Source organism: Procambarus clarkii, chromosome 59 (assembly GCF_040958095.1).
Source record: "Procambarus clarkii isolate CNS0578487 chromosome 59, FALCON_Pclarkii_2.0, whole genome shotgun sequence".
Taxonomy (NCBI): Eukaryota; Metazoa; Arthropoda; class Malacostraca; order Decapoda; family Cambaridae; genus Procambarus; species Procambarus clarkii.
The window spans coordinates 18,121,322-18,147,779 of NC_091208.1; the positions used below are offsets into that span (position 1 = coordinate 18,121,322).

The 26,458-nt window shown below is 38.7% G+C and overlaps 1 protein-coding gene across 3 annotated transcripts in view; it reads right to left on the reverse strand.

The window, feature by feature from the left end:
- The window catches only part of NitFhit (NFT-1 protein), a 36,243-nt gene that overhangs the window by 3,455 nt on the left and 6,330 nt on the right, over positions 1 to 26,458 (reverse strand). For 2 of the 3 annotated variants that reach the window (XM_069306915.1, XM_069306916.1), the window contains exons 4-13: positions 26,276 to 26,431; positions 22,524 to 22,727; positions 19,075 to 19,210; positions 17,277 to 17,353; positions 15,665 to 15,837; positions 9,091 to 9,227; positions 7,818 to 7,993; positions 6,472 to 6,653; positions 5,837 to 5,976; positions 2,706 to 2,881 (exon numbers count right to left, since the gene is read on the reverse strand). In XM_069306915.1, coding sequence (XP_069163016.1) covers positions 2,706 to 2,881; positions 5,837 to 5,976; positions 6,472 to 6,653; positions 7,818 to 7,993; positions 9,091 to 9,227; positions 15,665 to 15,837; positions 17,277 to 17,353; positions 19,075 to 19,210; positions 22,524 to 22,727; positions 26,276 to 26,431 — 1,557 coding nt within the window. Of the gene's footprint in view, positions 1 to 2,705; positions 2,882 to 5,836; positions 5,977 to 6,471; positions 6,654 to 7,817; positions 7,994 to 9,090; positions 9,228 to 15,664; positions 15,838 to 17,276; positions 17,354 to 19,074; positions 19,211 to 22,523; positions 22,728 to 23,142; positions 23,366 to 26,275; positions 26,432 to 26,458 lie in introns of all 3 variants that reach the window. The other variant, XM_069306917.1, reaches the window with a different exon arrangement.

Here is a 26,458-nt window from a genome sequence, read left to right on the forward strand (position 1 = left end):
GTATTTTGAGCTGTGAGCAGCATTCTCATCGACATTAGCCATTTGCCATTCCTCTACCTGCTGCTCCACTGAATGGTAAATGATTTCCTCACAACTCTCACCTGTTTGTGTGCTTCACACAAACACACACACACTGCAGTTGAACTGATTTCCAAGTACTGTAGCTCGTTATGTCCTATTTGGTGAACATGTTTTTGGGCATGTCTGAAGCTTCATTGAGCTTGGCATGCAGTTGGGTTCTAGCTATAATGGCTATGATACTGGTGTAGGCAGCACTGGGTATTGCCCCCCTCTGGAGATGTGAGAGAGACTAGGGACCTCCTTTTCCTGCTAGATTCCACCGTCTTTTGGAATGGGCTTTTGGTTTCAGCTTCCCAAAGTTCTCAGGGCTTCATTAGTTGACACACAGTTTTCACTGCTGAGGCTCTGAGCTCCAAAGGGGATGTAGACTCCTTAACTTTCAATAAAACAAAACTGGTACTGGTACTCCTTCCTATGCAACAAGGAATATTTTAGGGCATTGAGGAGGGGCCATCTCCTTCACAGATGTGCTTCCAGATTCCTGTCCATGGCCTGGGTCCACCCCCCACAGCACAGTATTCCACTGTCACATTTTCCTTGCTGTGGTTTGGTGACTGCTGTACAAACTAGAATGTGCATCTAATTAAGGCCATATCATCTTTGCATATTAGTCCTCTTCTGCTTTTTGGCTGATGTACAGTCCTGGATTCATCCTGGCAGGCAACAACCTTTTTTTATCTTTGGGCAGGAGGCAATTTTTCAGTCATCTACAGGCATGCGACTGCAAAGAGCCTTCTCCAGTTTAAGGTTTTTCGTGGGAGTCCTTCCTCTGTGGCTGCAACAGTGCTCTATTTGGTTCTGCCTGCCCCACAAAGTGAAGATTGGCAGCCGTATGTTCGTTTTCCCCAGGTTGTCTCTGGCGTTAGGGGCAGTGGACCACAGGGCTCTCACCATCTGGTGGAAGTTATCAGTTCTTGTGCGGTGCAGGTTATTTCTGGGTTGTTCTGGGCAAAATTGTCTCTTTCTGGGTTTTCTTTGACCACTTGCCTTGTTGTCTGCTGTTGCTTCAACTTGGTTGTAAGGCTGCTCCTGCAAGTTGTAGTTGTGAACTTTTATGTGCTCTCCAAACCTGTTGGCTTGCCATTTTTGTTTCTCTGCAGGAGTCTTGGTCGCTTTCACAGAGTTTGACATCATCAGGTGTGTGCATTGTATTTAGCTGTCTCACCATGTACTTCATCTGCAGTTGACAACACCGGTTTCGGTTTTAGGCTTGTCTAGTACCCACTTTTCTCTGGCTCCTGGTGAAAAAGGATATCAGTGTCAGTCACCCAGGTGCATGTACGTCCACCTGTGTGCTCTGCCAACCCGTCCTCCTAAAAGTAACGTCGCCTTTTGCTCATATGCGCGCTATGGCCAAAACTGGCCGTAATTTTAAATGAAATCAGCTCACGAAAGTGATGTACTGTCCCATTTTCTGTTTGAGTCCTCTGGCTTACTCAGAAAGGTTAGGAGAGGAAACTTTCAATTGACATTTTTCATGACGTTTTGAAACTTTAGGAGAATTTCCTTCCCACCTAATCTACCAGAGGACCCTTAACTTACTGTTTTGGAAAAAAAAAATCCAAAATTGATTTTCAATTTTTTTTCATTTTAAAATTACGTCCAGCTTTGGCCATACGGGCAAAGAGCCAATTCGGCTGTAATTTGTAAGAGGACAGGTTGGCTCTGCAGTGTTCATCCTGGTCTGGCAGTCCTTATGTGGTATGCACATACAAGGTTTGCATGCTGTCATCATGCACATCTTCACTCATTTTCCTGGCTATAAGGGATGCCTGTTTGCAAATATTTTTCCTTCTAGAGTTCAAGGCACAGAGCAAGTTTCATACCGCTTTCAGGGCCCTACTGCTTATTCTTCCCATGGCCTTCAAATATTCACTAAATTGACTGTTGTGGTCTTCCAACATCTTCAGAGACTCTGCATCCCGGTCTGTCTCAGTGACCAGGTACTTTGAGCCCCAATACATTTGGTTTGCCTGCTGGCCAAAGGTCTGGTCTTTAAAAGTTGGCCATTCCTGCTTTTTTAGTCAACTGGAGGATGTCCAAAGTGGTAACGTCTAAGGGTCTGGCTGACCTGGGCCTGGTGTGGGTTGTCTTGCTGGCCTCCCTCCCTCCCTTCTTGCTTCATCAGCTTTGTTGTAGCTCAGCCTTAGAGCTTCAGCTGGTGCTAGTGGTCTCAAAAGTTGAAAGTTCAGGGAGCTGTTGACAGATCCTCAAAAATCAAGCACTGAATGTAATGAAATAAATTTTCTGGTGAGCCACAAGCAGCTCCCAGGTCCTACCATTACTGTGAGCCACCAGATGGAAGCACCTGACAAAATAAACACAATATTCTGCAACTCTCAGACATCTAAATGATTTAATTCATTAGTTCCTTTGCTGGCTGTTGGATTGGCAATATTCAATTAAGTATTTAATTAAGGGCTTGAAAAGACATTTACACTCATTGCAGCCAGTCCAGGTCACTGATCATCCAAAGCCTCAGATTGATTCACAATGCTATTTTCCTATGTTTGGTCAGTACCTATGCCAATACTATCTTAGATCCTGTGAATTATGTATAAGACCCTATATCAACCATAAAACATGTGAGATTTCCATGAAAGACAAGATGACATTCAACATACCTGATCTTCCTGAGATAAGTCCGAGTCTTCTAAAAGAACAATTGTGGAGGATTCGGTCTTTTGACTAGTTTCCACGGCATGTTGAATTGAATGCATTACGATGAACAAGTCTGTGATCTGTTCTGCACTTGTCCTTCTAAAGCCTGCAGAAGGCTTAAGAAGTGTTACATAGACATCTTACAAAAAGTTAAGGATAACATTTTATGGGATAACATAAGTACCCCAATGTGTAAGATCTGACATGTTCATACAATGTTCTCATGCACAGGCTGTATGCCATACTTGATACTGGTAACTGGAGAACATTCAATCCAGCCCAGAGTGACTGAAGAGTTTCGTTCTATTAAACTAAATACTGTACCATCTTAACAACTTTAAGAGTTACCCGAGATGTCATGGAAGGGTTTGGGAGGGCCTTTAATGAATGAATCGTTTCAGTCATCCTGGGTGGGGATTGAATGTTCTTCAGTAACTCCTGAAGGGACAATTTTAAAAGATCGCAGTAGGACAAGTAACATGCATGTCTGGCCATACATGATTCTGCCTTACTGATAAAGTGAATCTTACCAGGAAGACCAACTGAACAGCTTTATACCAAGAATAACAGAAAATGTCTAGTTAGTGATCATTTACCTAATGTGAAAACTTCTAATTCTTGTTTTATTGGTCTATATATGGAGGGCTTTATTCATCACTACAGAGTATTGTAATTTATTTGTAATGAGTTATTCTCAGCATAAGACCCTTGGCTGGTTAACAAAGACCCAAAGGTCTGAGAATAGTTAATATATCAATGGGTTCAATCACATGAGGGTAATCAAAAATTATATTCCCAGTTTCGTATGCTAGCATTTTGTAATACAAGTACAGTGAACTCAATTTTCTGGACTAACTAGGTTCCTTCCTAGTGGAACCAGACTTCCATTGCAACCCAAATTCAGATACTGTATCATTTTCTGTTATTTTGCACAAAAATGAATGTTTTTATTAGTGTAAATCACAACACTAAATTACTGTGTAGAACAGTTACCACAACATCTTCAGATGGAACAGATATTGAAAGATTTGACAGTACTGTATTTAATAATTATTTACACTTAGTAATATGTACTATGCAGGTACAATACTGCAATTTGAGGAAATGGAGGTGACTCCATTTCCATGTCATTAGTTACATGCCAAAGATGGTAGAAGAAGAAAATAAAAATAATCACAGTGTACAAAATTATGAGGTATCGATAAAATAAATAAGGATTTTTTGAGAGCTGGGACAAGAGAACATGGTTTAAAAATTACAGAAAGCACCAAAAACATCTATAGAAATTTGTCTACAAGCAGTTGTATAAAGATGGAATAACTTAAATGAAAGAATGGTGTACCAGCACTATTGATAGCTTCTAAACTATATGACAATGACTATGTATTAGGAAGATGGGAAACTACAAGCTTAGCTTTCATCCTGGAGCTGACCTTGCATACTACATACTGATTTATTTTGGAAAGTTTTCTAACATTTCTGACCTACCTAAATGAAAAGATTATTAGACAGCCCGAAGTGAAGATAGAGCGCTGCAATGTCGCCATAATCAGTTTCAGCATCATTATTAAGGATGTTATCTAACTGGTCCAAATAGGTACTGTATTTCATCCTTGTTTTAGAATTACAACATCCCCTCATCTTCCAGTCCCAGAAACACACTGGCCAAAATCCTCATGCATTAATATATCATAATCTGGATATTTAGCATTCAGCATACGTCCTCACCAGGTTTGCTGAACACTTCATGGATCTAGTTACCAAATCCTTTAACGGTGTGTTAATACATACAAAATGGTTAATGAGATCTGCTATAAGAATAAAGACAATAAATCTAGCTGTAAATACATTTTCCTGAGCAGTACACTCACTGCTTCCTAAGACAATACCATACTGACCTCTGGTTAGAATATGCTGCAGTATTGGAAAGCTGATATTGTGTGTGCGCAGTCAAAAACATTTGGAAACATCCCCATTGGATTACAGTGGTACAGTACTTAGCACTACTGGAGAATACTCAATCTAACCCAAATTAAATCTGCCCTAGAAATTCCACATGCAATGATCTGTGGAGAATCTTGAGGGTGTTCCTCTGCATTAGAAGAGGAGGAAGGAACACCTGTTTGGAGCACTCTTAAAGTAAGACCGAAAATAGATACATCACTTATTGTGATTTTCTGGTGTATTTTTTTTTTTTTTTTTTTTTTTTTTTTTTTTTTGAGATATATACAAGAGTTGTTACATTCTTGTACAGCCACTAGTACGCGTAGCGTTTCGGGCAAGTCCTTAATCCTATGGTCCCTGGAATACGATCCCCTGCCGCGAAGAATCGTTTTTTCATCCAAGTACACATTTTACTGTTGCGTTAAACAGAGGCTACAGTTAAGGAATTGCGCCCAGTAAATCCTCCCCGGCCAGGATACGAACCCATGACATAGCGCTCGCGGAACGCCAGGCGAGTGTCTTACCACTACACCACGGAGACTGCTAAGGAAGGAAGCATTTGAATTTATTTGAAGGAAGCATTTGATGTGGAACATCAATACCTACACACATCAATGTAAGCAGATTATTTGTGAAACACTGATTGTCTACTAACTCAGTGCCTCCAGACCCCTGGTGGATTCTGGTAAATCCAAGGTTAAATATTCTTTAGCATATTAAGGATCAAGAACCTGCCCGAAGCACTATGTGTGCTAGTGGCTTTACAAGAATGTAAGAACATGGCCCACAAAGTTCTCCAGCTTTGGAAAAACTGCCAAAAGTATCTCAACCACTGGAAAACTTATAAATCAACTCTCACTAGTACCATTCAAGACATTTCACCCACAGCAAAAGCATCACGAATGTGAAATGCAGCCACATAAACCAGCGGCATTAGGTTTCACATATTGTATATACAAACAGATCCACTGTAGGCATGCCAAATGTGTTGTATATTATAGGAGTCGGTTCAGGGAGTATAACAAGTAAATTTCTAGTAAAACTAGTATACTTTCTGAACAAGATAAGTTCACAAAGTATAAGGAGTATATATACAAAATAATTGTATGCAGTATATTGAATGTACAAGTTAAAATGTAAGAAAGGATACGTCCTGGCAAAACAGGATTAGGTGCCACAAAGGCACAAGAATGTTTTGTCTTGACAATCAGGCAACTGTTGGGTATTTCTACTGAACCAAACTGAAAGGTCTCGAAACATTCTGGCTCGGGGATTTCCACACAGGTATTGCTGAAAATTAAAGACAATATTAGAAATTATAATGCATTACATGAGGGGAAGATTATTTTCTTACATTCTTTAATGCATTTGCATTTCCAGCATTTGTTTATGTCCTCCTGTCCTAATTTCTCTCAATTTAAAGAGGCTGTCCTTGTGTATCTGGTCTATTTCCCTCACTATCTAGCATGTTGTTATTATATCCACTGTTTCTTTTCTCCTCCTAAAGTTGTGACAATTAGTTCTCTTAATCTATCCTTGTAGTTTAACCCTCTTAGTTCAGGCACTAATATTGTTGCAAACCTGTCACTATTAACGGGTGGTGCTACTACTTGCCAAGGGACCCTCGGCATAATGATACTGTCACTAGGAAGGGTTGGTACCACCACTTACCAAGGCACCTCCAGCATAACTTTACTGTCACTAGGAAGGGTTGGTACCACCACTTACCAAGGCACCTCCAGCATAACTTTACTGTCACTAGGAAGGGTTGGTACCACCACTTACCAAGGGATTCCAGGCACAGCGTTATAATAACTGGAAAGAATTTGTGTTGCCACTTGTCGAAGTTGGCCAGCTTCTTCCTCCATTTCTAACATCGCTCTCTCCTGTCTAACCCCTTCACCCTCGTGTCCCTGAAGTTTCTGCTTAAGGGCCGTGCTCTGTGGCACGATGTGAATGTGAACATGCTGAAATATAAACAAAATACAGTACTGCACGTTAAGATACCATTTCATTAAACTTAGTACTGGTATTGAAACTTTAATTTGTTATTAAATTAGCACTAGTTATTTGCATTAGCATCTATAAAGAAGTACCATTTGCATCATGAAAATCCTCATCATTTTTTAGGAATTAAGACCCTGGAGAATCCAGTTATCTTACTACTGTATATATTTAAAGCGCCATCTTTCATTCTCATATTTTCTTAAAGGTATACGGTACTGTACATAATCATTCACTGTTACAAGATTTATTCCACATTCAATATACTGTATACAGAGGTTAGTGTTCAGTATGGTTTTATTTTGGTTCAATGTCTCTAGTATCTTTGTATATATTTGTTTAATGCTTTGATATGGCCTTTGGGCCAGGTACTGGAACCAGTTATCAAGTTTTATGTTTTCAGAAAACATAACAGGCCTATCCTTTTTTATCCAGGTTTCCAATTATTGAACTGCTGTGCAGGTTAGTGGCTTTGTGAGAATGTACAAAATTATATATTATATTTGAACATGAATTACTGACTTAGTTATGTTAGTTTAGGATAGGTAGAGTAAGTCAAGATAGGTTATATTTCTACGTTAGTTTTAACTCAAATCAAAATTAAATGAACTCTTATATAATGTAATGGAAAGCTTTATCATTTCATAAGAAAGCAAATTAAAAGAATATATAACTTCAGGAAAACTTGACTTATAAGGCAAATTGGGCCTTGCATAGTAGGCCAATTCTGGTTATTAGGTACAACATATAGATAGATATACAGTATATACTGTATTTAATTTATTTGTTTATAAATAAATTCAATATGAAGAGATAGTACCACTCGCCTCACGTTGCTCAGAGTCACTCCCAGGGCAAGCATGGGCAGACACTAACTACAACACACAATTATGTCTGTACATTGTTCATATTTGATTCCTGATATAATACTCATTAATTAGAACAACTATCCTCCTTGATCACTTTGTAAAAAACGAAATATCGCATGAAATTGAATACCAGCATTTGTCCAGAAAGTGACACCCAAACTTCCACTTTACCTATTGAGCAGTTCCTGTCAACCACCATGGCGAAGCCTTTTCAAAAAGCTCTCACCCTTCCCTTCTTAATTATCAAGTTATACTTACATCAATGGTTTGCCCTGCCGCTGGGCCATCCTGTATAGCAATGTTACATGCCTTCACTTGGTAGTGGCACATAATGATCTCAACAGCTTTTTGAGCGAGCTGAGCCAAGTCACTGATTTCTGAAACCTGAAGATTGTGAAGACGACTGGCTGGCCGCTCGGGAGTCAAGAGGATATCTGATGACCGAGTTAAGTGTTGCAGAAAGATAACATTTTACTGAAGATACATATTTATATGTCTATCACCCTTTACAACAATATGCAATAACTGCACACTTCAATATTTCAGCACAGTTCCAATAAGAAAAAAGGTTCCGAAGTTTGTCAAGGTCTTCTTGCAGCACCCTACAGTCCTCTTCAATTTTTACTCTCCCTATTAACTTTGCATCATCTACAAATATTAACATGTATGAGCTCACACTCTCTGTGAGGTCATTTATACAAGTTAAAAACAACAATTATCCTAGGACAAAACCCTGTGGAATACATTTTCTGCTCCTGTCCAGCCTGACATATCGTCTCTGACTATGACACCGTTTCCTGTCCATCAAGTAATCCTGTGCCCACTGCAGGCTGCACTTTGTCCTGTGACAGCAAGAAGTCTTTTGGCTACTCCTTACACTGTTGAGGTTGGAGAAACCTATCTTTTCTAGGTTCTCTGCATGGTGGTTTGGTCCAGACAGCCAAGTGCATGTTACAAAGCTCCCCTCGCTTCGTAGTGGTAGCCAGATTCTGGTCCTGGCTTCCAGTGTTTTCGAGTAGGTGTCAGAGGCCTGGTGTGATTCCTGAAGGCTTGGCAGCCCCATTGTTGTAGCTATGGGGGAGTTAATAATGAGGCTCTGCAAGCTCTCTCTCTCAAAAAAAAAATGGAAATATATATACCAGATTTACCTGTACAGAAAATGAATCAAAATTCTGCTAATTTTGGTTTTACTGGATTTTGGCATTTTTCAGATGTTCTCCAGCCCTTATTAATACAGATAAAGGAGTTTAAACTGTATATAAGCTGAAGAAGGCTTTCCTGAAAGGCCAGGGATGTAAGAGATAAATCTGGAAATTACATTTTATAAGTGAACACTACAGAATGTACTCATAAGAGTAATAAAATTTGTTTTATTCAAACAAAAAGACAGTCAAAAGGTTGAAAGTACATTTAAGACACAGTACAATGCTGTCAGAATCAGAATTACATTAATTTTCAATTCAAAATTAACCTATACTGTATATATTTTCTCAAGGTCAAAAAACACAAACCACTTGGTATAAAAGAATACGGCCCGGCACCACTGGCTTCTTGTTTACAAATGCCTGGGAAAGTTGAGACTTGAGAAACACGCAGGACCCAGGAACTGAGACCTTCCCAAACTGATAACTGAGGTATGGACTTGGGAATGGAAGCAAGTCACAAATCCTGTGGAAAGCAATAATCTTCAAACTACTGTATTACTAACATGCATATTGTGTTTGATCACTAGACAAAGCCTGCATAATTAAACAAATTTTGAATTTACCTACATGACGGGTGCAACAGCACACACACACACTGGAATTTTGGTGTAAAACCTTTGTGAAAGCCTCTCATTTGTGTGCACAGCATTAAAGATCTTGATGAGCTCAGTCCTGTCATGTCTGGCTTGAGGTTTTTGTAAGTCCAATGGCCCTCATCTGTTCCTGGTATGAGCTGACTTAGTTCTAGGATAATTTTTGTCACTGTGTTGTACTTTCTCTTAAGCATAGGTCCTTTTGCAGGCGAGATCTCCATACTTGTAAACAGTTGTCTAGTTGGAGGCATACCAGAGACTTATGAAGGTGAATAACCACTTTCTTTTCCTTGAAGTCAGAGGATTATTTAACTATTCCCAGGGCTTGATTGGTATTTTTTTTTTTTTACTGCAACTACACCTTGTTGTGCAACTTTTGATGATTGATGGATCAAAACCCCTTAGTTCTTTTCTTAATTAATCAGCTGTATGGTAGTGTTGTTATGACAGTTGTGATGTGCGTTGTTATGGCCTACAAGCAAGGTCTTGCATTTTTCAATACTGAAAAGTATTTGTAAGGCCTCAATATTGTTATGGCTTCATATTTTACTATAGACCTAACGCGTGGTAATATTTTCAGTGTTTTAATGGCAAACTACGCTTTATTTTTCCAAAATATATCACCTTGCAAAATTGTAGGTTAAATGTTACTCACTTTATGCCAAAAATGTAAAATCTGATTTAGTGATATACACCTGTTTAGTTCAGCCATTATTGTAAAGATTTGTACAAGGTGTTGCAAAAACAGTTTGATGCTGAATTTGACAAATGTCATTTTTTAAATCATTCATAGATTTACTTGAATTTACCTGAAGGCCACTAATGCTATTGGCCTCGAAGAGGACAGGAAGCTGGCGGCTTGTCAAAGGTCCCCCCCATTTGCCCTGATGATCTTATCCAGCTGTATTTTAAAACCCAGCAGAGTTCTGGCATTCACGGCTTTTGCAGGGTGGCGGTTCAATGGGTTTACATCCCTATGGGTGAAAAAACATCTGTTTTCTGTCCTACATTGTGGCTTGTTGAGCTTGAACCCGTTGCTCCTCGTTCATGTGACATTTTGAAGAAACTGTCCGGATCGACATCGTTCAAATTGTTTACTATTTTGAAGGTTTCTGTGAGACCCGCCCTGTTAAGCCTGGTCTGCAATGTTGTTAGCCCAGTGGCCCTCAAACGTTCCTGATACGAGAGATAACTAAGCTCTGGTATGAGTTTTGTTGCTCGGTGTTGCACCTTCTCCAGAGCAGCTATGTCTTTCTGAATATGAGGTCTCCATGCCTGGATGCAATAAACCAGGTGGGTGCACACCAGAGAATTATACAATTGAACGTCAACTTTCTTTTCCTTGAAGGTAAAGGTCCGTTTAATTATTCCCAGAGTTTGGTTCACTTTTTTTTACTGCTGCTCCCTCTTGTTGTGTAACTTTTAGTGAATGATGGATTCTGACTCCAAGGTCCTTTTCTTCATCTATCTGTTGTAAGGTAGTGCTATCAATTTGGTAGTTGTGATGTGGATTTTTATGTCCTAAATGTAAGGTTTTGCATTTATCTTCATTAAAAAGCATTTGCCAGTCATCTGACCATATGTGGAGTTCATGTAAATCTCTTTATAAGGTCTCAATATCACTTTCACTTCTCATTTTCTATAAATCTTGGTGTCATCTGCAAATTCGATGATATGGTTTGTAATTATTCTCATCTATGTCATTGATGTAATGACAAAAAGGGTTGACCCCAAAATGGACCCCAGTGGCACTCCACTTAGCACATTGCCCCAGTCAGATTCATTCCCATTTAATACGACCCTTTGTTTTATAAGTTTTAATCGTTGTTTTACACATTCCAGTATTCTCACATTTATTCAATGTGTTTGTAATTTCCTTGTCAGTCTTTCACGTGGTAGCTTATCAAAAGCTTCAGCAAAGTCCATGTAAGTTACATCTACCGAAAGTCCTTTGTGTGAAAAGCCGGTTACCGTTTCCAGAAATGTGAGCAGGTTAGTGAGGCAGGATCTATTTTTAACAAACCCATGTTGTGTTGATTTTATAAGATTGTTCTCTGTGAGATGTTGTATGATTCCCTCCCTTAGGATTCTCTCCATGAGCTTGCAGATGTGCAATGTCAAGCTGATCGGACAATAGTTTTCTGTTGAGCTCTTTCTGCCTTTTTTGAAAATAGGGGTAACTTTTGCATATTTCCAATCCAGGGGAAATATCTTTTGGTCCAGGTATTTTCTGAAAAGTAGTTTCTGTGGTATGCATAGTGCATTTGCCAGTTCCTTTACAAATTTGGACTGAAATCCATCCACATCTGGGGCTTTTTATTCTTTTAGTTTGTTAATGCTCTTCCTAATTGTGTCGCATTTAATGGGTATATTCCTTAATTCATTCTTTTCACCACCTTCAAACATTTGTGTGGGTGATGGGGTATCATTCAATCTTTCTAGCGTTAACACTGATGTAAAGTATTCATTCAGTGTGTTTGCTACCCTTTTATCATCCAATATAACTTGTTTAGTCTCATCTTTTAAGAGTTCTACAGAGTCCTTTGTATTGGTTTTACTTCGTATACATGCATAGAATGATTTTGGCTCTTCCTTTATGTTTTGGGCAAGTTTTCTTTCGTAGTTTCTTTGGCTAATCTGATTTCCTGGGTAGCTGAACTTAATTTCCTTTTATATATATCATACTCCATGATGTTCATCGTGGATTTATACTGGCTCCAGAGGTTTCGTTTAGTTATTAGTGCTCGTTTTACTACTCTACTTGTGTCATCCATCTTGTTCCCTTTCTTTTCTTTCTCCATTTTGGCACATATAACATATCTTTGTACGAGTTCAGTAATGATTTTGTTTAAATTTTCCCATGATGTTTCCATGCCATGATAACCTATCAGCTCCCTCCATGAGGTGTTCTGCAATTCTTCTCTCATTCCCTGAGAGTTTCCTCGATGGTAATCTAGGTCACATTCCTGGACCCTTACGAGAGTTTCTGTAATTGTATTCCATCTTAGAATGTTGTGATCACACGATGGAGCGAGCCTTTCCCCTACTTGAATTTGATCGACCATGACCTCTTCTGATGTTAGTACAAGGTCCAGAATGCTGTTACCTCGAGTGGGCTCTACCACATGTTGTACGGGAAATGAGTCCTGCAACAGGTCTAGAAACTGATCTCCTTCTGTTTGTGATGTTAGATTTACCTAATCTATTGTCTCGTGGGTAAAATCGCCCAATATAAGAGTTTGGGTTTCTAATGCCACATTGATCACATTATGCAAATCAGTAACTTCCTCTGCTATTGCCCTGTCAACCCTGTAATGTAGCTTCAATTAGATTTATCTACATCTTGGGTATACAGTTTGTATTTACAGATATTACATATTATTATGACTTTCTTTTAGGTAAATAATTTACTGTAAATTTGTGTAAACTAACCCAATTATAAATATACAAACATTTATGAATAAAATATTATGAATAAGGAATATCTAGTGCATCAAGGTACAATAATGTCTGCATCACAAAAGACTAATTTTAGTCATATAAGTTAAACAAATTAAATGGGAAATGCTAAAGGCAAAAGTATATTAAAAAGCTTAAGGCAGCTTTCTCAAACAGTATACAGTTTTACAATGCCAACCAAGAGAAATGATATATTAGACTTTGTGCTAGCTACCAGACACATTAATAAATAACACTGAAATAGGCAATAAGCAAGGGAAATGTGATCATAAAAAAAACTGACCCTATATAAGCCGGATAAACTGTATTTGAGGAAACTCTGTGAACCTAACCTTGCGATGATTTCGGGGTTCAACGTCCCCGCGGCCCGGTCCTCAACCAGGCCTCCTGGTCTGGAGTCTCAGATTTATTTCAAAGTTGATTATGTGGGATAAAAGCAAAACCTGATGTATGGTAGACTAGGCAGCTTTGGACATAGGGTTCCTCAGCCTACCTGAAACAATTTGGCTCCAGCAGCAAGTGATTGACACTGGATTATACTGTACTGTAAAGGAAAATGACAACTACTTCACTCATATCTTGCTTAACCCTTAGGCTGAAAAGGTTGACACTTGTCACTAGAAACATAATCATCTTTTAATGCCATTTGCACACTTTCACATAAAAAATTCTCTTCATACTATGATAGTAGCCACTCGCCTTAAAAATTACTGGAAAAACATTCTAGTAAATGCTGCCAACTAATAGCTACAAGGCAAAATATATGGTTTTGTTTCCCATAGATGGTGACATGAAACCTATTAAGTTTATCGAGGTCCCCCCCTTCCCTAAGGGGGGGGGGGGAACCTTCTGACTACTGACCTTCCCCATCCTACAACAGTTGCCAACTCCTGGGTACCTATTTACTGCTAAATGAACAGAGATGTCTGGTAAAAGGAAATGTTACCCACCCTTTTTCAGCAGCATATTTTGCTAAAAAGGATACTAGGAAGGGTGAAAAACTTAACAACAAAGACGAGAACAGCAATAAGAAGCAATGAACTGAACTGTAGGAATATCACTACTACAGTGTGCAGGCGATAAGTCACAATAACGTGGCTAAAGTAAGTTGACCAGATCAGACACTAGAAGGTGAAGGGACGACGACGTTTCGGTCCGTCCTGGACCATTCTCAAATCGACTTGAGAATGGTCCAGGACGGACCGAAACGTCGTCATCCCTTCACCTTCTAGTGTGTGGTCTGGTCAACTCACTACTACAGTCCCACAAGACACAGCCCAACCACCATTGTCTACACAAATTATCTTCCTGAAGGGATACAGTTATATGAACATGTTTGCAGATGATGCTACGCTACTGGGAAAAGCAAGAGACTTTGATGACTCTCATGCCCTTCAAAATGGCCTAGATAAATTAAGCACATGGAACAACAAATGGCAAATTAAATTTGATGTGGATAAATCATTAGAAATGTAAGAGTACAAAAAGATGAAACTCTGAGCTTTTCTAAAGAACTCTGACAAAGAGATCTAGGGATGCTTCTGGATATTAAGAGAAGCCTACACTATTCCAATTTCCCAAGCTCTTTTTTTCTTAATTCATGAGTGAAGGAATGCTACAAATTTGCTACAGTCAGACTCTTGAACCTGAACCACAAGAGCTATGAGAGGCTAGACATGTTAAACATACCAAAACCTAGTACTGTATACAGAAGAAAAAGAGGCTGAAAAACTTACAAAAATTATCATTTGCGAATAGAATGGTAGACTGGCAATTAAATGCGAGGGTAGTGTATGCTAAAACCACTCAAAGTCGTTTTCAGCATACACTACTTTTTTAAAACCCTCAAAAAGTTGTGACAAAGATTACGGGAAAGATGAAAAACACAAGTGACTTATCCTGTAACTACCACTAAAAGTAATTTAAAAGCTTCACAATAACAGTACAATACAAAATATTTATTTTTATACACTGTACTGCATGTACTCACCTAGTTGTGCTTGTGGGGTTGAGCTCTGGCTCTTTAGTCCTGCCTCTCAACTGTCAATCAACTGGTGTACAGATTCCTATTGCATTAAGGTGTAACTATTGTATGTACCAGTATGTATTGTCACGGTAAAATCTCTTAGAGAGAGATTCGGCCTGCTCCATCACCTATTCTATCATATCACGTCTATTTATGCAAGTACTGCAGCCACAAGAAGAACAACTACTTTCCAGATGTCTAGACAATACCACCAGTCTACCTACCCCACTGCCTGTCACCCCACCTCGCACCTGGGTCGCTGGGAGCTCATGCCATCTCAAGCAAGTAGTTTAAGAGCCGGTTAATAGTTAAAGAAGTCACCAGCGCCATCTGCCCGGCCGTCATCATATATATATATATAGGGTTGCATAGCCCACTACATTTCAGATTACTCCTGGGTGTTCAACTGAATAGACCTGTTAACACATTTTGGTGTGGTAATGGATTTAGTCAGCCTGGCTCACAGTATTCCAGCAACATATTTTATTTTGCACATTAATGTAACGTAAATTTGATTGCGCATCTTGTTTTTTTGCACACTTTGTATTAGAGCCAAGCCTGGATATTTTGTTTTGTAATTCGTTTAATTTCATTTTTTTTTTCTATCAAAGTAAAGTATTTTTAAATGTTTTTTCCCTCTGATTTATCCTACAGTTTGCCTCACTGTGAAGACAACATGCAGTTTAATTTTTTTTCCCCTTTTTTTTTTTTTTTTACTATTTTATGTGATTAGCATTCTATCTGCCTAGAGACTGTACGAACACCTACTTTTCTCGTCACAGTATGCATTTACTTGGGCAAATTAAATTGAGTGTACAGTACCTTGGACAATCTGGCAACTGCGCATCAAGAACATGATACAAGTCTAGACGACGATGTGATAAGACTGGCATTTCTTGACGAATTTTTTGTAGAAAATTTAGATTAATATCTGCCAGAGCAAAACCAGTTCCATCACTAACTTGACATACCACAGCTCCCCAAGGATCTACAACCTGAAATAAAAATATGACAATGCAAATAAACAAATACAGTACTGTAGTGTGCAATAATCTACTTGCAGCTAATAAATACAGTGTAAGTTCATAGTGTCATGCCCATTTATCATGTTTATTCAATGTATACTATGCTCTTTTATATATACACCACTTCATTAATAATAATAATATATATATATACATTCTGTAATATATTGCAGGTCTGATCTAATCTGAAGGTATGCAATTTGATAATCAATAAATTTTTAAATCTCATGTATTTTGTTTTTCTAACTGAAAGTATGTATCCTCTGCTTTTATCTGTAGCTGTTGTAATTAAACTTTCCATGCAGTCCTGGGTTAAATTCTTGGAAAGAATGTACTACTTGGGCATGTTTCCTTACACCTGATGCTTCTGTTCACCTAGCAGTAAACAGGTACCAGGTAATTAAACAACTGTTGTGAGTTGTATTTTGGAGAAGATCAATCACTTGCCAAGAGTGACCACAATAAGTTTAACAGGCTTCACATCACTGGTAATGGCGAATCTCTTTCTGATGAGGTTTCCACTGTTTGCCCTTCCCTTCCTTCTGTGGTGTTTGGGGAATCGTTTTGTTTGGGCAGCCCCAGACTCTGGGTTGCCGAGGCTGTCATCTGCTTGTCCATAAATATATATAATAGTTCAAATCAGGGTTATCTTGAGATGAGATTATCTCGAGATGATTTTGGGGGTTAGCGTCCTCGCAGCCCGGCCCTCGGCCAGGCCTCCTTTTTTTTTTTGTTACAACCCGCCCCCCCCAGGAGGCAGTCAGTAGCAGCTGTCTAACTCCCAGGTACCTATTTACTGATAGGTGAACAGGAGCATCAGGGTGAAAGACACTTTCCCCATTTGTTTCTGCCTCCACCGGGTTTCCACCTCAGGGCTACAAATCCCAAGCGCTGTTCACTCAGCTGTCAGGCCCCAGTCACGGTTGAAAATGTTGTCCAAGCAGTTTCTCATTTTGATGCACTATCTTTCACTGCACTGAAGCCTTCAGCTTTAGTTTATGCTGTTGATCTAGTATCCCCAGTTCCCTATGCCTATTCAGGGGAAGGGTCAGATTCTGATACTGGTCTCCAGCAGGCACTTGTGATTCTATAGTCTAGTGTAGTATAGAGGGCTCCAGGTGGGTAAGCATGGGGAGATACAGTGGGCACCCTCCCAGAAAAGAAAAAAAGTTCTTAAAAGACATATCAAACAAAGATTAGGGAGAAAACTGAGCTACTGAAAAATGAGACGAGCCAAGTATAGGAAACCACTAATGATAAACAAATGGTATTGTTCTAAATAAGTAATGTACTTTGTAACTGTATTTATTAAAGAAGATCTTTATATTTGACCAAAAGTTGAACAAATCTCTGCAGATCATAAAGAGGACAAGTTGAATGGTTTAGTGGTTACTAGACATGCCACATACCATAGCGTGACCATAGGACGATCGGTTTTTGTTGTGTTGGCCAGTCTGAGCAGCTGCAATAACATAGCACTGTGTTTCTGCAATACAAAAAATATTAAACTGAATTTATAACATCACTGCCTGCCTGCATATTCCTCTATGTTTACCTAGTTGTACCTCGAGTCCTGCCTTGGTTATTGTGTCTGGTGCATTTATACCCCTTGACATTTTCACTGTATACAAAAATAGTTGTAAATTTTCTTTAAAAATCTGTATATTGAGGCTGCCTCAAGCACATTAATCTTGCTTACCTACAAGATTAATCTACAAGATTAATCATCTTGTAGAGATGATAGCAACCACAGGAAGAATTTGGAAATGCATAAGAGTCAAAGAGTTGTAAAAAAATTACTTGAATGCAGTAGGGGTCTACTGCATTCAAGTAATTTTTTTACAACTCTTTGACTCTTATGCATTTCCAAATTCTTCCTGTGGTTGCTATCATCTCTCTCAGCTGTCTATTACCCTCAGTGTCTTGTATGCTACAATTCCCTGGTTCTTCCCTTCTAGTGTCATTAGATTGGATTCTCTCAGTCTGTTTTTATAGCTCATCTCTCTTATTTCAGGCAAGTCTCATTCAATTTCTGGACTAAATTTTTCCTTGTGCATTAAGGAAAAATTCCTTAAGGGGGTCACACTCCCTCCTCCTCAAAGCCATTTGTGAGTCGGTTACAAAGTCTGTTTTCTCCAAATGCTCTACTATTGTCTTTTTGATAATCTGTTTTAAATACAAATACAAATGCATGTCAATGACACTGGTTTGTAGTTTACAGAAGTTGCATTTAGAAATAGTGAGGGGATTACCTTGAGATGATTTCGGGGCTTAGCGACCCTGTGGCCTGGTCATCGACCAGGCCTAGGAGAGAGAGAGAGAGAGAGAACGTTCAGTTCCACACAGACATGTAATAAATTGTGAGCCTCAGAAGGACTACTAATGCCTGACCTCATTTTGCTTATGGAAAACTAGAAGATAGAGGTCATTATAAAAAATCCCCAACAATAGAATTATACGGCAAGATATAGCTGGAAATGAAAACTAAATTTGAATAAGTGCATGTGGAGCTGGCAACATCAATTAGGGTATAACTGTACGTGTGTAAATTTGAAATCATAGTTTGATAAAAAAGCTGTTCCATATTAAGTATACAAAATGTAGAAATTGAAAGCTACTTCTCAAGACTCTGTGGAAGACCAACCAGTTCATATGAAGGACAATGAATCTGTTTACCTGTATATGATCCCCTCTCTAAACCAAATGCAAATTTCATAAACTACAGTACTGTATACTGTACTATAAAGTACAGTAAATAAAATACATAAATAAAAATACTGAAAAAATCCACAGCTATAAAACAAAGAAATTTTTGTAGAAAAAGTAACAAAATGTGCAGCATTTTCATATATAATGCAGCAAAGAACTAGACTAACCCTATGGAGAGAGATAAGTAGCTCTAAAGATAAGCAACTATGGGTATAGGTCTGTTCTTTTAACAACAAATACAGATGCTATGATACTTTGACAAACATTATACACACAAAATATAATAGTACTGTAGTTAAAGGCTTCCCTGCAAACATATAATTGAAACCCAAAGTACTGTATTTAAAAGATGCCCTTCATATTCAACTAAAAATAAAAATATTAACAAATAAATACATTTTTCTAAAGTAATAACTGTAATCAAATATAATTCTTATGGTACTTGAGCTTCTTCCAATAAGTCAGTTAAAATTAACTTGTGTAAAAAGCTTTCTTTACCAATTGCCCGAACTCTGAGGAGAGGCTCCCAGTGTGCCAGGCCAGTTGGCACTGTGAAGGCTGATGGGAAGGTCAGGATTTGGGCACCAAGCTTTCGCTGTATCAAGCTCATTTCTGGAAACCGCATGTCATAGCACTAGTAAAGCCGTCAAGGAATAAACTCATTTATATACTGATTACAGGTAAAAAAAAAAAAAAGTCAAATAATAACTTGTTTATTCATCAGGAAGGCCACAAAAAATGTACAAGTGCCCACTCAATATTATAAGCTCTGGACTCACAATCACTGACTGGACATACATACATACAGTATATACATACATACATATACGGATATGATAAGAACGTATAAAATACTCAGGGAAATTGACAGAATGGAAATAGACGAAATGTTCACACGTAATACTAACAGAACGAGGGGACATGGGTGGAAGCTGGAAACTCGGACGAGACACAGAGATGTCAGGAAGTTTTCTTTTAGTATGAGTAGTGGAAAAATGGAATGCACTTAAGGAACAGGGCGTGGAAGCAAACTATATTCATAATTTTAAAACTAGATATGATAGGGAAATTAGGACCAGAGTCATTGCCGTAAACAACCGATGGGTAGAAAGGCGGGATTCAAGAGTCAATGCTCGATCCTGCAGGCACAAAGATGCTACGATACTTTGATAAACATTACACACACAAAATATAATACTGTAGTAGTTAAAGATTTCCCTGCAAATAGGTGAGTACTGTACATACATATGAACTAGTCGAGTTTTTAGAACAAACCAGAGTTACAGTATAGTCATACAACAGAAAATTACTTGAAGTGAATTTAAAATATTAATTGTCCATTATTGGGGGATAGGAAGCCTGTTAGGCTTATAGAGGCATGCCAATTGGCCAACAACTGACCAGCCCCAGGATGCTACCTACAACAGTTGCCTAACTCATAGGCACCTATTCACTGCTAGGTGAACAGAGTCATCGAGTTTAAGACAATGTGCTCAAACGTTCTACTCTTCCCACAGTGATATACCTTTAAAGACAATGTGCCAGCCTGGCACATTGTCTACCACCAAATAATGGGAAAATCAATGGGCAGTGTACACAACAACCCCTCCCCCACCCACCCAAAAATAATACTCATATTGCTGAATAACCCAATTCCAGTGCCTGGCCAGTTTTACAGTATAGTTCAATTGTTTTGCCCCTCATGCCTACCCTGTGAGTGGTAATGGAAAAGTTTAAAGGCTCACATATAAATCTCAACATATAAAAATAACTAACCAAGTATAACCACAACTCGATTGCTGAACTTCACTAACTCGGTACAATCTCCCCACACTAATCTGGAACAGCTACCACTTGACTACTGATCCACACTATTCATTCATAATGATCACACCTTCATAAATTTAATAATTGGAATGGTGAAGGTCTATCATAATTATCAGAAATATCTAAAAATGTATATACAGTATAAATGTGTTCCATTTGTTTTTTATTTGTCATTTGCGTCTCAATAATGGAGAAGCCTACCTTACATACACTGAATAAACCATTATGACATTTTCCTTTCTTCAAATGTGTTCAATATTTATTTTTCATTTGCCTTATAGCAAAAGGTTCGTTCGGTGGTCGGCAGGTAGGCTGCTCCATGTTTCTTACATACAAAAAACGTAAATAATAAAAGAAATGAAGAATTTTGAAAACCAGTACAAATGTCAAAAAGGTTCGTTCGGTGGTCTACAGGTTTCTTAAAAAAAAAAAAAAAAACGGAAAATAAAAGAACTGTTGAAACAATTTGAAAAATGGACAAATGTCATAAAGGTTCGTTCAGTGTTTGTCGGGTAGGCTGCTCCATTATTGAGACGTAAGTAACAAATACAAAACAAATGGAACACATTTGAAACAAAGAAAGATTGTCATAATGGAGCAGCCTACCCAACAAAAACTGAATGAACCTTTTGCCATAACGAATATGAAAGACAAGGGCTGCTGGCTGGGTTAGTACTGCGTGAGCAACCATTTGTGGCACACGTGCCTCTGGCTCTCAAACACCTGTCCCACACGGTGTTGAAAGACTGTGCTCAGTCGGTGCAATTCAGACCCTTTTGTTTGAAGAACATAAGGGTCATAACATTGGTGAAGCTAGGCGCAATACGGGCTTAACACAACGGTCGGATGCCAGTGATACAGCACCTATGAGGATGATACAGCAAGCGTATCCAGGTGTAGCTCTGAGCCCCACCCTTGCCATCTCTAATGTATATAGATGATACATAGATGAATCGTTTTCTGCGTTCAGTGATGATGCATCTGATACAAGTAGCATAGATTAACAGTGTTAGCGGCTTCCATGGTGGTGGTGTTCATTGATATTTACAAGAATACCTGAATCTTTTCCTGACTGATGGACACTCTTTGAGGCTAGCTGAATCTCTTCCTGACTGATGGACACTCTTTGAGGCTAGCTGAATCTCTTCCTGTGTGGGACCTTACAAAGCGATCTTTTCAAGACTACCTTACAAATTGAGCTTTTCCTATAATCGTTTCAATACTACCTTATGCTTTACAAGCTTGGCTACATACCACCTACAAGTACTAAAGCCAAGGGTGCACGCAAGTGCGTTATTTGCAAGCACACATAACGATGAAACAGGAAGCAAAAATCTATCTGTAGCTGGTGCAAGGAGAGCAAAGTCGCGCTGTGTACCATGGACTACTTCGTTGACTATTATGCACCTCCAAAGTACTGAGTGTGTAATACAGTGTGTTACTGTGTAAATAGTATGTGAAACTGTACATATTGTAATATTAGTGAATTTTTACCACGTAATATTGTGACAATAAACATTTATTGTGGACACATTACTGACACATGTATCACAGTTTCATGGAAAATTATGAACATTCTACTGTATACATATTGTAAAGGTCACAAATATGCATCATATACGATAAATGAAACAAATAAAACCGCATTGGAAATGCATAGAAAAAATATTTGAAAATATATTTGTGGCAACACGCGGTGCTTGAATGGCCTGCGCGACCGTGTCTGGGAGCTTCACACACGGGCGACCAGGCCCTGATGACGTCACAGCGCACCTTGTCCACGCCCTCACAGCCAAAGTAAGTGGAATTTGGTAATTATTTTTACATAGACATGTTCAGGGACGGTAATTTATCATTTTACAAAGAAAAATTTTATTTTGGGGAACATTTGATGTCATGCACTCTGGGGAAATTCCACAATAAACACAGTGCATCACACTGGTTACATGGGGGGACACTCGTTTTGTATGACGTCCGTTTCACATGACGAACATGGAACGGATTAAATTCGTTATGCGAGGTACCACTGTATTTATAAAAACAGCAATACCAATATAGTACATGTACTACACTATATACTACAATAATGTACTAACACAGCCAATTATTGAAAAGGATACAATAGAGAGAGCAACCTCCCCCACTGGGGTAGAGACGGGAGGACGTATCGACTTGCCAGAGCACACATAGCCCTTTTCCTCAAGATGTAAGTTCCGCTCTGGAATATGTACACTGAAGAGATGCACTTTGCTGTAGATAGACACAATCTTGCCTTTGTCATCTATCACTATGTGGGTATTATGTAGTTTATCTTCTCCTTCCTCCTGATGATAAATATGCATAATACAACAAATTAGCATAAATGAAAATAATTTAAATCATATATATATATATTACACTATATACAAATATGTATAAATTGCAGCAAAATACTGTATTGTTAAACAAACAATTATGTTAGCCAATGAAAAGTAATGAGGGTGATACATGAATGCCTCCATCACCTTGCTGCACTTGTCATGCTATACATTCACTTTCACTAAAAGAACTACAAATGCAAAATACAAAGCTTAAAAGAATGATTTGTTAAAATTGTCATGATCTGCAGTGCCCTATTTCTCATTTTCATGAGGTGGGAAAGCAACAACCCAGAGGAAAATAGCAAAGCAACTTAACCCTTAAACTGCGCAATACAGTACATCAATAGCTGTGATGACTAACTGTTGCGGAATTGCGTACCACAGCTATTGATGTGTTGGAGTACCAAGCAAGATTTAAAAGTCCCACAGCTACACAGGGGTTCACATCAGCTTCCTCAGGGCTCTTGTAGACAAACGCCATTTAAAAAAATCATGGGCAACATTCCCGGGTGTGAGAGCCTCAGTACTGAGCGAGCCACTAAGGCTGGCACACACAGCATGAGCTAACAGCACTGCTGTTCAGCTTGTGACCACAGCATCGCCTAAAATTGTAAAAATAAACATGTAATTGGTATTATTTAGCGATGATAGTACAGTATTAATGAAAACCCCTGACTGTGATAAAAACGACCAGGATTCTGATAATAGCAGGATTGTTGTGATAATTTGCTGTGCATAGTGTGGTGGGATGAATGATGCTGAGGGAGGTAGCATCTGCTGACTCTGTGGCCACCTGTTATTGTCTGCACTCTCCATACCAGCTTAGTGGTTTGCTATGATGAACACAAATGTAGATACTTATATATAACATGTGTATATAGTGAAATAACAGCAAAAGGAGTGGATTGGGAGGAGCCATTTTGGTGACGGAGGTGGCATCATCTGCTGGCTGCTGTCTCTTGTCATGCAATTTTGTTGTGACCACTATGTTGTTTGGACATCATATGAGCTTAGTTGTACAGTTATAGTGAATAAAACATGTAGATACTTATAAATAATGTGTGTATATAGTGTAATAACACCACAAACAGTATGGTTGGAGGAGGAGTGTTAGTGCATCTAGCCTTGAATGAGTGAGGGAGGGAGGGAAGCATCAGCCGACTCTGTGTGGTGACCTACTGTTATTGTCTGAATTCACCATACCACCTTAGTTGTACAGTTATAGTGAACAAAACATGTAGATACTTATATAGAATGTGTGTATATAGTGTAAAAACAGCACAAACAGTATAGTGTGAGTAGTAATGTTGGCGAGTGAGGGAGGAAGCATCAGCTCACTGTGTGGCAACCTCAATTATTGTCTTGACTTATCATACCAGCTTAGTTGTACAGTTGGTTCACACATTTTATCATATAAATATATCACACTACACACTATTGAATAATATTATTGCAAAACAACAAAGAAAAAATCAGACATATTGAAATAATTAGGTAAAAATATCTTTGTGGCAACTTTCGCCTGACAGCTCAGGCAGGAGCAAACCTCCTCCAGAACTTGCTCTGTCAACGCCTCTTTTTTGCCAGACCTCCCCGCCCTATTGTGGCTAAAATATGCCACCTACAATTTTTTTGTTATTTTTCCCAGTGATCAGTGAACACAAATGAACACTTTTTTAAGAAAAAAAAATAAAAATAAAAAAAAATTCTTGCACATGGGCATGTTGCAGGCTATAATTGCAAGAGCAGCCTAGGGTTAAGGAAAGAAAGTAAAGATACTCAGCAAATGAACTGGCAAAATGTACTATTCATACCTCCGAAACTCTTTTTCAGAAAATCCCTGGACTAAGGAATAGTTTCCCTGGATTGGAAATAATCAGTTACCCCTATTTTCAAAAAAGGCAGAAAGAGCTCAGCAGAAAACTACCGTTCGATCAGCTTGACATTGCACATCTGCAAGCATGATGAGAATCCTAAGGGAGGAAATCAAACAACATCTCACAGATAACAATCTTGTAAAATCAACACAGCATGGGTTTTTAAAAATAAATCATGCCTTACAAACATGCTCATTTCTGGAAACGGTAACCGGCTATTCACACAAAAGACTCGGTAGATGTAGCTTACATGGACTATGCTAAAGCTTTTGACAAGGTACCACATGAAAGACTAGCAGAGAAATTACAGGCACATGGAATAAATGGGAGAATATTGGAATGGATAAAACAATGGTTAAAACATAGAATGTTTTATGAGAATATTACAAACCACATCATCAAATTTGCAGATGACACTAAGATCTATGGTAAAGTGGGAAATAAAAGTGATATTGTGACTTTACAAAGAGAACTACATGAACTCCACAAGTGGTAAGATGACTGGCAAATGCTTTTTAATGTCAATAAATGCAAGACCTTGCATGTGGGGCATAACAATCCACATCACAACTACCAAACTGACAGTGCTACCTTACAACAGATAGATGAAGAAAAAGACTGAGTCAGAATCCATCATTCATTAAAAGTTGCACAACAAGTGGGAGCGGCAGTAAAAAAAAAAAGCGAGCCAAACCCTGGTAATAATCAAGCATACCTTTATCTTTAAGGAAAATAAGGTAGTCATTCAATTGTACAAGCCTCTGGTGTGCCCCCACCTGGATTATTGCATCCAGGCATGGAGACCTCATCTTCAGAAAGAAATAGCTGCTCTGGAAAAGGTGCAACACTGGGCAACAAAAATCATCCATAGAGCTTAGTCATCTCTCTTATCAGGAACATTTGAGGGCCACAGGACTAACAATACTGCAAACCAGGCATGACAGGGCGTATCTCATCGAAACCTTTAAAATACTGAACAATTTGGAGGATGTCGATCCGAACAATTTCTTCAAAAGGTCAGATGTAACACAAACAAGGAGCAATGGGTTCAAGCTTAACAAGCCACAATGTAAAACAGTAAACAGGAGATGCTTTTTCACCCATGGGGTTGTAAACCCGTGGAACTGCCTACCTGCTGAAGCCATAAACGCCAAAACTCTGCTGGGTTTCTAAAATACAGCTGGAAAAGATCATCAGGGCAAATGGGCAGACCTTTACAGTCCTTTACAGTCTCCATGGTGTAGTGGTAAGACACTCGCCTGGCGTTCCGCGAGCGCTATGTCATGGGTTCGTATCCTGGCCGGGGAGGATTTACTGGGCGCAATTCCTTAACTGTAGCCTCTGTTTAACGCAACAGTAAAATGTGTACTTGGATGAAAAAACGATTCTTCGCGGCAGGGGATTGTATTCCAGGGACCATAGGATTAAGGACTTGCCCGAAACGCTACGCGTACTAGTGGCTGTACAAGAATGTAACAACTCTTGTATATATCTCAAAAAAAAAAAAAAAAAAACTTTGACAAGCTGCCAGCTTTCTGTCCTCATCGAGGCCACTAGTATTAGTGGCCCACAGGTAAATTTAGGTAAATATATTCACTTTACATACAAATGATGAAATGATAAAATTGTTGTTACCTTAATGTGAAGTCCCCCTAGTGATAACCAAACATGCACCGATGCTGCCAACTCTTGATATTTAGACACCAGTGGTCCATGAATAGATTCTGCAAGCTGAACAGAATCTTCCTTTGACTCAGCAATATAGTCACAAGCTTCAGGAAGAAACACCATCTTTAAGATAAAAAATGATTTATTTAA